We start from the raw sequence: 13,234 nt of genomic DNA, 5'->3' as shown, positions 1-13,234 counted from the left end.
CCCTCCCTGAGCAAATGGCCATGCAGTAGAGCATGAATGCTAGAGGTCTGCCTACAAGGATGACACATGCTTGGGGTGGAATTGGTACTGACAAACAGCAATGATTTTCCTTCCCTCCTCCCTCCCTCCCTCCCTCCCTCCCTCCCTCCCTCCCCTCCTCCCTCCCTCCCCTCCTCCCTCCCCTCCTCTCCTCCCCTCCTCTCCTCCCTCCCTTCCCTCCTCTCTTCCCTCCCCCTCCCTCCCTCCCCCTCCCTCCCCTCCCTCCCCTCCCTCCCCTCCCTCCCTCCCCCTCCCTCCCCCTCCCTCCCTCCCCCTCCCTCCCTCCCTCCCTCCCTTCCTATATGCACATCTCAAAGGTTCTTTTTGTTTACTTAGCTCCATTTAAACCAATCTAAGTGAATTGTACAAGCCTAAAGTCAAAGCATTGACTATCTGAGAAATAATTGTACTAAATCACAAAGGTTTTTTTTTTTTTTTTTTTTTTTTGCAGTACGCGGGCCTCTCACTGTTGTGGCCTCTCCCTTTGCGGAGCACAGGCTCCGGACGCGTAGGCTCAGCGGCCGTGGCTCACGGGCCCAGCCGCTCCGCGACATGTGGGATCTGCCCGGACCAGGGCACGAACCCGTGTCCCCTGCATCGGCAGGCGGACTCTCAACCACTGCGCCACCAGGGAAGCCCCACAAAGGTTTTTTAGGTAGTTGCATAATTCCTGAGGAAAAGCCATCATTTTATAGATTTGCTATAACTCTTCCATTAAGCTCTGCATTACTTTTGTGGCAAATTCTTTGTTTGCCAGATCAAGAAAATCTTTCATTAAATGCTCCATTGTCATTCCAAATAATAGAATTGTGTTCCCTACTGCATATCTTTCTGTGAAAGCATAAGGTATATAATGTGGCATTGGAAAATTGTACTCTGAAGAGAAGAAAGGAGAAATCTGTTTGCATTTTAAATGTGGTTTGTGATGTAATTTGATAAAACACTGCCATGAAGCCGTAAACTGCACTGTTACTGTGAGGCAAGGAAAGGGACCATGAGCCTGTCCCATCAACTGGGGTCTAGCTGCCTGTCCAAGTTTGCCTGTTCCCAGCTGCCCTTCGGCACTGCTCAGGTTTAAATACCAATGGTTGTGATTCTGACTCTTATGGGGGCCAGGGCTTTCAGAACAGCAGCAAGATTCCAGGAATCTCTCAGTTATTTGATAGATTGCCATGGAGGCGTGGTGGGTGGCTGGTGGGCGTGGGAACCCTCCTCTGCCTTTTCCTCCTCCGCCTTTTCCTCCTCCTGGCTTCCTGAGAGTGGTCAGCAATTTCTCCCAGGTCCTGCGCTCTAGTCCACACCCTCTTCTCACATCTGCAGGACATTTACCTGTTTGGTTGGAGTTCTGTGTTTCATAGAGACCAGGAGGCTACCAGTAATCAATGGTGTCATATCAAAATTCACTTTAGGGCTTCCCTGGTGGCGCAGTGGTTAAGAATCCGCCTGCCAATGCGGGAGACAAAGGTTCGATCCCTGGTCCGGGAAGATCCCCCATGCCGTGGAGCAACTAAGCCTGTGCGCCACAACTACTGAGCCTGTGCCCTAGAGCCCTCGAGCCACAGCTACTGAAGCCCACACACCTAGAGCCCGTGCTCCGCAACAACAGAAGCCACCGCAATGAGAAGCCGCGCAGAGCAACAAAGACCCAACGCAGCCATAAATTAAATAAATAAATTTATTTAAAAAAAAATTCACTTCAGCTTATTTTTTTTAGGCTTCACACTATTTTGCATTTTGCTTTACTTAATAGAATATTGAGAGATATCATTATACAAAAGGCTGCCATATTATAGTTTAAGCATTAAAAAGCGTAATGTCTTTTTATTTAATCAGCTCCATATGATATTATGACGATGATCGTCATTTCCAATCATTCACTATTAACATAAAAATAACGCTGTGCTACATGTCCACATGCATACAGCATTTCACACAACTGTGTGTGTATCTGTAGGACACAGTCCTGGAAGTAGAATGGCTGGGTTGGAGTTTTAATGCATTTTTCATGTTAAATAGTTTTCTCAACGTTTTTCCATGAATGAATCTCAGTTTCTTCACATTTTACCAACAGATTATTTTATCACACATAATCTTGCCAGTCTGAAGACATGAGGAGTAGCATCTTGATGTGTTTCTTTTCATTATACTTTTATTTTTGATAATTGTAGATTTATATGCAGCTGTAAGAAATCTGAGGCCAATTAATGTAACCTGTCAATTCATGTCTTGTAGAATGTTGATTATAACAAGATTGACTGGAGATCCAGTCACTTCATGGTGGATTCACTCTGGATTTTCCCCAGGGTCAGCCCCTTCAGGTCTCTGAGCCAGATTCGTGTGGTTTCAGGAGGGTGCCTTTCACGGCATGAGTACAGCAGCACAAAACATTTTTTTTAAGAAAAATAATTAAAAGCAGATAGTCTGCTAACTTTTAATACTTAGGCTGATTTAGCAGATGAACAGTTCTTCTTGTACTTATTTTTATTATATTTTATTCTTCATTTATGGATATGAGAGTCCTCTTTTGGAAAGCATACATAAAAACTAAATTTGCACAACATGAAAAATGGGTCATTCCCTCAAGCACGTAAAGAGTTGCACTGTATTTTAGCCACACAGAAATACACCTTCCACCTATAGTTATATGCGAATCATAATATGTAATTGCAGAAATGTAGAGTTCCGGATGCCTAATCTTAATTCTTCCTAAAGTGCTTTTCTATTTTTTCCAAACAAGTTGCCATTCTTCTGACTTTATCAGAGGAAACTACAAATAATGGAATCCCTGTTTTCTTTTAAAAGGAACTGTTGGACCTTCAACATGCCTACCATAAACTAAGCAGGCAGCACCAGGCAAAGACGGCAGAAATGACCCACGTCAACAACCTCATGGATCAAAATGAGGCCGAAGTGAAGAAACTGAGATTTCAAGTAGAAGAACTAAAATGGGGACTCAACCAAAAGGAAAATAAGGTATCTTATAAGTGGAACATATGTCACATAGATTCAAAATTGCATTTCATAGCATAGAAAAAGCATTTTCTTTATTAACATATGGCATTGCTTGAGGTAAAAACTTCACATTTTTAAAAATTAAAATCAAAAAAGTGTAAGTGTAAGGAGAGGAAACTATTATGTAAACAACATGCTCATTTTTGTAGTGTTAGTAGTGCATTTTTTACGTGTGCCCTATCGCTTCAGGTATGTTTTAGCTTGGTCGTGTGGGGAGGCATGGTACCATAGGTGTCATTAAAACTTGGTGTTGGGCTTCCCTGGTGGCACAGTGGTTGAGAGTCTGCCTGCTGGTGCAGGGGACACGGTTTCGTGCCCGGTCCGGGAAGATCCCACATGCCGCGGAGCAGCTGGGCCCGTGAGCCATGGCCGCTGAGCCTGCGCGTCCGGTGCCTGTGCTCCGCAATGGGAGAGGCCACAACAGTGAGAGGCCCGCGTACCGCAAAAAACAAAACAAAACAAAAACACAGCAACTTGGTGTTTTAAGTTTTAAGCTTTAATTCTATATATTATAGAAACATGGTGTATGTTGTGATTACATGTTATGATATATACATTCTCCCCAGCGCTCTCTGATGTTTAAAGAATGTAGGCATCTTGCTTTGTCGTGAAAGGTCAACTTGCTAATGGTTTATGGCATGTTTAAGAATGGGATACCTTGACAGTACACCTGCAACAGGGAGGTGTGATTTCAGCCGCAATTACAGACAACAAAGAGATTTTTCTTGAAAGAAGCGGTCTCCACTGTCAGCGTGATAGCGTCTGCCACCCCATGGCGGCAATTACTTCAGATGGGGTTCCAGGCACGGCATCTGCTTCTAGCGGACAACTTTTGAGGCAAAAATAATTACTTCCCGGGTTAGAGAGACTGTTTGCAGATAATGCCAAACAGTTGGAAACTTTAAAAAGAAAACGGAATTGTTTTTCCAAGGGGTAATTCAGTAACAGAACACAGTCCCCATTTTAAGGTTTAATTTTACATCAAAACTATCCCAGTCAAGCACACCAGATTTTCTAATCTCATAACATCACAGGAAAATAGAATGATTGGACCAGTGAGGCTCCTCCATCGTCCCTGGTCTCACTAGGGCTGACTTGGCCGTGGGCATTTCATCCTTGATGTCTCTTTTTATGAAGACATGTATGTAGTTTTTAATGGTGTGCGTGGGTGGCGAGGCTGGACTGTGGAAGAGTAATTCAGGAGAGGAATGTAGAGTGGTTTTGGGTTTTTATTTTCATCATAGTCATTATTCTTTTGAATAGTTTTGATATAAAAGCATTTGTTGCAAGTGGTGGTAAATAACCTTTGTATTTGCCAACATAGGCTTTAAGAAATTGCTTGGGACTGAATCATCAGCAAGGAAATTGTGATAATACACAGTTTTCCAGGGCTAATAAAGTACTAGTTCCCAAAAATCTGATACAGCCATCTAATCATGTAATTTTAAAAACGGCCATGGTTTTAAGAAGAATTCTGTTAGTGGCCCCTCCCTGTAGGAGAATCATTCTTCTCACATCATCATCAGGCTTGGCACATGTGACATTTGCTTTGCCTGACGAGCAGAAGCTCCGTGTGCCACTTACCATCAGGGGCTTTATGAGCCCAAACAGGGCTCTGCCGTGCCTCTTTTCCCATGTGTCTTTTCTGCCTTGTCTCATGTCATGAGGCCAGCAGGTGCAAAGTAGACATCATCCTCTCAGTGTGAATTCTGAAGTGGAAAGGATATGGAGCAGAGCCTTTGCTGACCCAAATGGATCCACATGGGTAAAAAAAAAATCAATATTTGTTGTGATAAGCCACTGACATTTTGGATTTGTTTGTTGCTATAGGAGAACTTAGCTAAAGCTGACTGGTATCGTCAGCTTATATTGCATTGATTCCAGTGCCAGAAGTAGGTGGTGAGAAAACTTATTGGAGGTTAGAATGATGGCAACGCATTTTATGGAGTCTTGAAAGGTTTGGTACATTATATCCTATAATACCTTGGAAAGCTGATGATGGACAGAATGAGCTTGTGGCTTTTAGATGAATAGGTATGTAGCTAGTATTTCTTGTTTGCTATTGGTGTGTTTGACAAGTGCCTAAGAGAGAGATGAACTCAGAAAAGACTTGTCGAATTTTCAAAAAGATATGTAAGATAATACAGAAATTTAAGTAGTTCTGTGACTGCCAGGGTCTGATTTTCATTTGCAAATGGTAATACGTAAAACTGAGGATGGCTTTGAACAACGAACATCAATTAAGGTTAAGCTTAGGCAAGAACCAATTCAACAGTGTGGCCTTCAAGCCTGTTGCTAAAAGCTCTTAATTAATGTCATTTTGTATAAATCCTTGAAGCTGAACAAAATGGCACAGGGAGAAGAGACTGAGATTGTGCTTCTCTCAGAACATCCCACAGATTTGAGGCAACTGCAGGTAGCTCAGAGACAATAGAATGTCTCCCAGAGAACTGCAGATGGGACAACTGACCTGTGGTATTTGCTGGAATCAAAAGAAAAAAGGACTTGTTTTTGTGAAAGATACGCTGGCAAATGAGCTTCCAGCCTGGGATAAAATAGACTGATTTATCAGGATTTGAAAGAACTCTTCATTCCTCCAAACTTCTCGGACAAGGAGCTGGCTGGGCATGCTGTCCACACCTGAGAAGGAGTAACGTCCAGAGCCATATTCAAATAAGGACATGGTGAATAATGCAAAAGGACCACCTAGAGAACAAAGACCATGGAGAACTACAGACTAGGCAGCTAATATCAGGGAGGAGAACCCAGGCCAGATAAAGGAGCATTTCCCATGAGCAGAACAGGAGCTCCTTGAAACATCTGCAAAGTTAGATTTCATAAGTACTTTCGATTTTCTTTTCTACATGGAAGTTTTTATTGCAGTTTTCCTGTCCTAGTTTCACTATAGTATATTGGGTGGGTGAGGGAGGAGAGTATAAATTACTTGCCTTTTGAGTACGTAGCTTCTGGAGCAAGAGAAGGGGTATTGAGATCTGACATAGATATGAGATCTTTGACTTTGAGATCAAGGTTGTGATTGGAAGGTTGCTTGGGTAATTTCTCTTGGAGAAAGGGTGAAAATTTTTGAATGCTGAAGGAAGGAAAACAAACATTTGTGACCAGGAAGATGGGCTGTGTTGTATTGTATGTGAGAGCAGGAATGAGTGAAAGGGTATCTGTGTGTATTTTAATATTTGTTGCCCCATCTGTGGGAGGAATGTAGTTCCCAAGCATAAATGGTGGGCATGGTCCTGTGAGGTCTTTGGCGAGTGGAATTTGTGCAGATTTGAAATAGAATCTTTTGGAACTATAAATCCATATGGATAAGTATTTGGACATATTTCATATCTGAAGCTTAAAAACAGATGCATTGAAATATATGTTCAAAACATAAAATAGTTCAGTGTTCTGCACTTCTCCATCCAATCAGTTGATCACCGGAGAGGATTGATCCAAAGCACGATCAACTCATATGGGTATTGTAATCTGGATTATTTAATTGCAGTTGTCAGTCTTCAGTTTTTCTTTGATTAAAGGTCATAGGCTTTCTGGTGGCTGGGAATGGAAATATTTCTCATGGAAATAAGATTTTGCATTAGATAGCAGTCAACATTTCTATAATTTGACTTATCATAGAGAAGCAAAGGAAGGAAATTCTGTCAGTTTCACTGCTGAGCTTTTTAATTTCATAGTAACAAATTCTTCAAATTGCAATTAGTTGAAATTAATATTTAATTGGAACTGTCAAATACAGAGTTCCCAACTCCCACAAGTCAACAAATTTTAAATAAATGAAAATGAGATATTAATCCTCTATACTGAAAAGAGAAATAGACACTTGGGGGCCCATAAGAGAAAACCCAGGGTCTGATTAAAGAAATGAGCAAATTAAAAAATTCATTTTGGATGAGTTGCTTTTCTTTAAACAAACTTACTAAAAGGAAATTCTAAATTGATGTGTATTTGTTAGAAGTCAAACATTCTTTTCTCATCATTTCATTGAAGCCATTATGTGATGGCAAATTTTAATTGAGACTTCATTATTGAATTGCAGAACTAATTACATATATATCCACATTAAAATACCAAAATAACTTACCACTTTAATAAAGTGGGAAAAACAATCTAATGAATAATATAATGATGCAATAACCAAAGTTGGTAGAGACAGAACAGATAGTACCTAAGAAGCAAGGAGTATAATATAAACAATTACTAAGACACATGGGTGCTCCACACTGTACTAGTATCAAGAAGACTGAAGGACTGAATGAGATAAGGCTTGCCAAGGAATATTTTAAATTTTGTAAAACAATATCATATCATATAAAGAAGGAAAAATTTTTAAAAAGTCAACTATCATAACACCATCGTATCATATTACTTCAGTGTATATTAACTTCTAATGCCTAGGCAATTTTATGCAGAATTGCAGTCATCATTTGAAATAATATACTCTGCTTTACCAGTTACCATAATCAGTTTTCCTGCTGCTATGTAGTTTTCATACTTGGTATTTCAAGGGGTGGGATAATATTTATTTCCTTGGATATAAATTTATTTAATCAACCAAGCCTCCTTTACTGAAGGTTGTTTGGATTTTTTTTCTCAACATAACTGTACCATGACTACTTTCATGTACAGTTGACCCTTGAACAACATGGGTTTGAACTCTGTGGGTCCACTTAATACGAAGATTTTTTGATAGTAAATACTACTTTCTACCCAGTTCGTGGTTGGTTGAATCCGCACACATGTAGGGCCAACTCTAAGTTATAGGATGATTAACTTCTAAGCTGTTCAAATTCAACTGTACAGACCTTTTTTCCCCATTGGAAAAAAAAGTTTTCTAAGTGGAATTATTGGGCTTAAAGGATATGAATATAATATGACTCTTGATATATTCAGAATTACTAATTTTCTGTGCTTCTCAGCGATAGGTCAAATTGTGGAAACGTTGGCTATTATGCAAAATCTTAACTGCATCTTAACTGATGCAAAAGTAAGTTAAATCTCAAATGATTTGTTTATAAAGCTAAGAGTTTAATCACTCAGTTTGCTGAGTTGTTAATTGGATTTACTCTCAATTTCAGTTTCTTCTTTTTGTTAAATTCTTTTCCCTTACTCTAGCTCAATACTCTTATTTTCTCTATTTCTATTTTAGTAATAGATTCTATTAGTAAGAGGACTTTAAAAATACGTAGTGACTATGTTGTGTTAAAAAAGATGTAAATCAGGGCTCAAGTAGTTCTTAGCCCCTAGATGCCTACAATTCACAAACCAAGCAGCAGAGGGTGAGAGTTAGCCTATAGTAATCGACAAATAAAAGTCCTATGGTGAGGGAAAAAGAATCACCTAACTTTTAGATGACATTCCTGCTTTCAGAAATTCATGGATTTTTTTCATAAAACTGAATAAGTGCTCAGCACAATTGTAAGTCAAATATAGCTATAGATAAAATATATTCCCAGTGTAAAGGTCAAAGTCTAATATGATTTTCTAACCTGTCTGTGCAATAAATACCCTTTGGAGTATTTTTTTTTTAGATATTTAAAAAAATTTTTATTTTATATTGGAGTATAGTTGAATAACAATGTTGTGTTAGTTTCTGGTGTACAGCAAAGTGATTCAGTTATACATATACATGTATCTATTCTTTTTCAAATTCTTTTCCCATTTAGGTTATTACAGAATATTGCATAGAGTTCCCTATGAGAAACAGTAGGTCCTTGTTGGTTATCTATTTTAAATACAGTGGTGTGTATATGTCAATCCCAAACCCCCAATTTATCCCTCCCCCCCAACCTTTCCCCTTTGGTAACCATAAGTTTGTTTTCTGAGGCTGTGAATCTGTTTCTGTTTTGTAAATAAGTTCATTTGCATACTTTTTTTAGATTCTGCATATATTTGTCTTTGTCAGTCTGACTTCACTTAGTATGATAATTTCTAGGTCCATACATGTTGCTGCAAATGGCATTATTTCACTCTTTTTAATGGCTGAGTAATATTCCAGTGTATAAATATACCACATCTTCTTTATCCATTCATCTGTCAATGGACATTTCGGTCTTCCATGTCTTGGCTATTGTAAATAGCACTGCAGTAAACATTGGGGTGCATGTATTCTTTTGAACAATGTTTTTTCTCTGGATATATGCCCAGGAGTGGGATTGCTGGATCATATGATAGCTCTATTCTTAGTTTTTTAAGGAACCTCCATACTATTCTCCATAGTGGTTGTACCAATTTACATTTCCACCAACTGTGTAGGAGGGTTTCCTTTTCTCCACACCCTCTCCAGCACTTACTGTTTATAGACTTTGATGATGGCCATTCTGACTGGTGTGAGGTGATATCTCATTGTAGTGTTGATTAGCATTTCTCTAATAATTAGTGATGTTGAGGATCTTTTCATGTGCCTTTTGGCCATCTCTATGTCTGTGGAGAAATGTCTATTTAGGTCTTCTGAGCATCTTTTGATTGAGTTGTAAAAATACTAATACTCAAGCCTCATCTCCACTAGCCGAGTCAATTTTTATGGGTGGAGCCTGTGTATGAGTATTTTTTAAAAGCTTCTCAAATGATTCTAATGTCTAGTGAAATATCAGAACCACTGGTCTAATGAGAAAAGACTGCCACCACTGAGACTCAAATTCATAACTTTGGTCCCCACTGAACACATGTGTTTACTGTAACAGATTTTACTAGTAGAGCATAAATGAAATGGCTTGCTACAGAAATGAGGCTTAGTCCATTGTAGTCTACCTGTAGCATTGTAATGTGCAAAACAAACTGATGTCTTCTAGTTTTGAGAGAAATTCAAAAGATAAAAAATCACTTAAACAGATGGAAAGAATAGGTACTATTGAGCACTGTAAGTTCACTCTCAAAGTGCTAGTGTTTTTCTAAATGTATTGTCTGTGTGGCTTCACACTTAGCAATTATCACCTTATTACTGCTTAGCTAATTCTGGCCTCAAGTTTTAATGCTTCTGGTGTCAAAAAGGTGAATCTTTTCAAAAGTCTGATATCATCAGCAATGATGAATGTGAGAGACACTGTTTAAACCTACAGAACATTAATTATCTAAATTAACAGCTGATTTTTTAAGCAAGCCTTTATTTGGAAGGACACAGGAATTCTTTCCCAGCCCGAAATATATTTTGGTGAAATCTCATTAATTTACACCCTGCTAATTTTAAGATTGTGAGAATAGTGATAGACTGAAATTCACATTTATCTAAGGAAAAGATCTGGTAAGTGTTTCAGGTTAAGATTAAAAAAAATAATAAAGAGGCCGGCTTCATGTTCACATGGGGACACAAGCGGTAACCACAGACCCAGGATCTGAACTGAACTGTAAAAACCAGCCCAGTTCATTTAATATTAATTACTTCCTAACCTCTGTGTTAGATGTTAGAATATATTTGAGTGAGTTCTTCCCAAGAAGAGGTTTACAGTGTGGCTGGGGATAGTCCAACGTAAATGTCTGAAGTTAAATATAGCAAAATAAATGTCAAGATGGTGGTTTTTACAGGATGCAGCGGAAACAGGTGGCCATGTTTCTTTTCCTTCCAGGGCTATTTGTAATTATGCGTTTAATTATTTGTTGTCTGACACCCCAACCGTAATATATGGGCAAGGACCAGCACAGTCTGTGCCTCTAACTGGGCCAGCATCAGTAGAGTGGTCTCAGGTGCCCCTAAAATCAAGACATCATAGCACTACAACATGAACAGAGGTCTTGCATCCTTGTACATGTATGCAGATAATTTAAATCCTTCTAATAATTTTGCTCCACTTTCTGTGGATAATTTGAAGGGCACCATTTCCTGCAATCATTCTTCATGATCTTGCTCTTCCTTCACTTTACCAACCACCTAAATTGTCTCTGATGGTGTTCAAAACAGGCCACCCTAGAATGTGCCACTCTGGCATGTGGATTATTTTGAGCTGAAAACAATCAAGGCCCATAAGACTCAGGAAGAACCTTTGAACTCCACTTACTGTCTAAAAGAACTTGCTGTCTAGGGCTTCCCTGGTGGTGCAGTGGTTGGGAGTCCGCCTGCCGATGCAGGGGACACGGGTTCGTGCCCCGATCCGGGAGGATCCCACATGCCGCGGAGCGGCTGGGCCCGTGAGCCATGGCCACTGGGCCTGCGCGTCTAGAGCCTGTGCTCCACAATGGGAGAGGCCACAACAGTAAGAGGCCCACGTACCACAAAAAAAAAAAAAAAAAAAGATTAGTGTTTTAAGTTTCTGGTGGGTCATTTCAAAGAGAACATTCAGGGACAATTATTTTTTTTCTGCTCTAATTGGAATATTCTTTTCATGAAAAAAATCATAATTGAGCTTAATGGTAAAGCATTTCAAATAATGTTCCAGTAAGATAAAAATAAAACAAGGGACATTTTATTGTGTCAAAGGAAATAAAAATCTTTCTCAAAATTTTCTTATATGGAATATATAATGAGAAAGAGTGACATATTTAGGGTATTAATATTGTGTTGTAAAAAAATGTCGAGTGGAATTATACTTTTAGGTTTACATGCTTTTTAACTTTCTAAAATAATAATCATGATATTTGAACTTCTGTCTTTTTTAAAGATTTGTCAGGTAGGTCATTTATTACAGGACATTTCAGTTACCTAATATGAAAACTTAAATTTTTTTTAGTGTTGCTCAACTGGAATTATGAAAAAAGGTATGACTATGTGTATTTAAACACTCAGAACTCTAAGGCTATGAAATTCTTATGAGTCATTTTCCCTTCATGCTATAATAAATTAAGAACTTTTGAAGTTTAAAAAGCTATATATGCAAGATCTATAACTATTCATTTGTGTGGTTCTGCTGTAGTTGGAAAATCAGATGACAAAATATAAACTGCACACAATTAGACATATTTAAATTTGTAATTTGATGCATTTCACACTCAATGAGTATAAATGCAAGACAAATTTATGTTGGCACAAATTATGAAGAAATATTCAACAGTTATAGTCATCTCCTAAAGATATAAGATTTATGTTCTTACTATATCTTCACATATTATTGCTTTAATTAGCAGAAAATATTTTACTTTTTGTTAAAGTTATAGATTAGAAAAACCCACCAGATTCTGGTGGGCTTTTTTGTGTTGTTGTTGTTGTTTGTTTCAAGTATTTACCTGATTCATTTAAGAAAGTGAAAAGTATAGTTCTGTCACTTCTCGGTAATTGCACATTTGATTGGAAACAATCACTTTTTGAGAGTTAAATTAGTGCATTGAATGACTGAATTGTATGTTCCAGAGGTGATAATCATATCTCAGAATACAATGGGACAGGACTCTATTAACAGTAGAAGGATAGAGCAGAGTAAGAGAGTTGAGATCCAGAACTTGATCTAGAGGCTGGGATGGAGGGAAGCCAGAGCCAGGATGTCAACTCTAGATTGAAACCCTTTTGGTAGAGAGTCTACATCAGAGAAATCCAAAATGGGTGTTCTAGGCATGATTCTGAAGAAGCCAGGGGTAGTCTTTGAAGGTGGTGTATTGTACAGTCACCCGCATCCATCATAAAATGCAATTGCAGTCATTCGGATGGAGTTCTAAGGAAGAGCTCTTGTTCTGAAGGAGAAAACTGTAGCGATTCAATCAGGGTCCCAAGTGACAGGATCTTGGTGCTGCCCCAGCCTGGGGGAGGGGCAATGCAGTCAGTGTGTAGCTGTTCCTCTCACCTTCCCCCTCAGTCTATCTTGGTCTTTGGGGTGCAAGGCGACTGCCTCAGCCTCCTTCCTGTGTTCTAGGATTCTCCCAATGATGCCTTGTCCATGAGTAGTTGCTAGTTGTTCTTCCTGTGATGGGGAGTGAAGTCAAAAACAACCTCTGTCACCATCTTGGCAATGTCACTCCTCTATTCTTTTGGACTCTATTACTGAGTACAGTATCCCAAATGAAAACTTTCAGCACTTTGCACTCTCAGTTCCTCAAATTCTTCTTTTCCAATTATCTTGTCCTTCACTCGACTTTACCAACCTACTCCCAAGGTCACATTGCAGATATTATCTTCACCAATTACTAGACTTTCTTCAGGGTCTCGAACTCTCCAAACATACTCTTATCTTTCTGGTTTACCTTCTTCAGTACCAAGTACTACAAAACTTCAACCCCCTGGGGCATATAATCTATTGATGATACTGCT

General features: G+C 39.0%; 1 protein-coding gene across 1 annotated transcript in view; it reads left to right on the top strand.

Moving 5' to 3' along the window:
• The window catches only part of CCDC102B (coiled-coil domain containing 102B), a 267,055-nt gene that overhangs the window by 201,164 nt on the left and 52,657 nt on the right, over nt 1–13,234 (top strand). Inside the window, exon 7 of the mRNA XM_060120835.1 lies at nt 2,842–3,012. Coding sequence (XP_059976818.1) covers nt 2,842–3,012 — 171 coding nt within the window. The remainder of the gene's footprint in view (nt 1–2,841; nt 3,013–13,234) is intronic.

The sequence above is a fragment of the Lagenorhynchus albirostris genome, chromosome 14 (genome assembly GCF_949774975.1).
Source record: "Lagenorhynchus albirostris chromosome 14, mLagAlb1.1, whole genome shotgun sequence".
NCBI lineage: Eukaryota > Metazoa > Chordata > Mammalia > Artiodactyla > Delphinidae > Lagenorhynchus > Lagenorhynchus albirostris.
The sequence above is the reverse complement of the archived record's forward strand: the minus strand, read 5'-3'. Positions and strand labels throughout refer to the sequence as shown.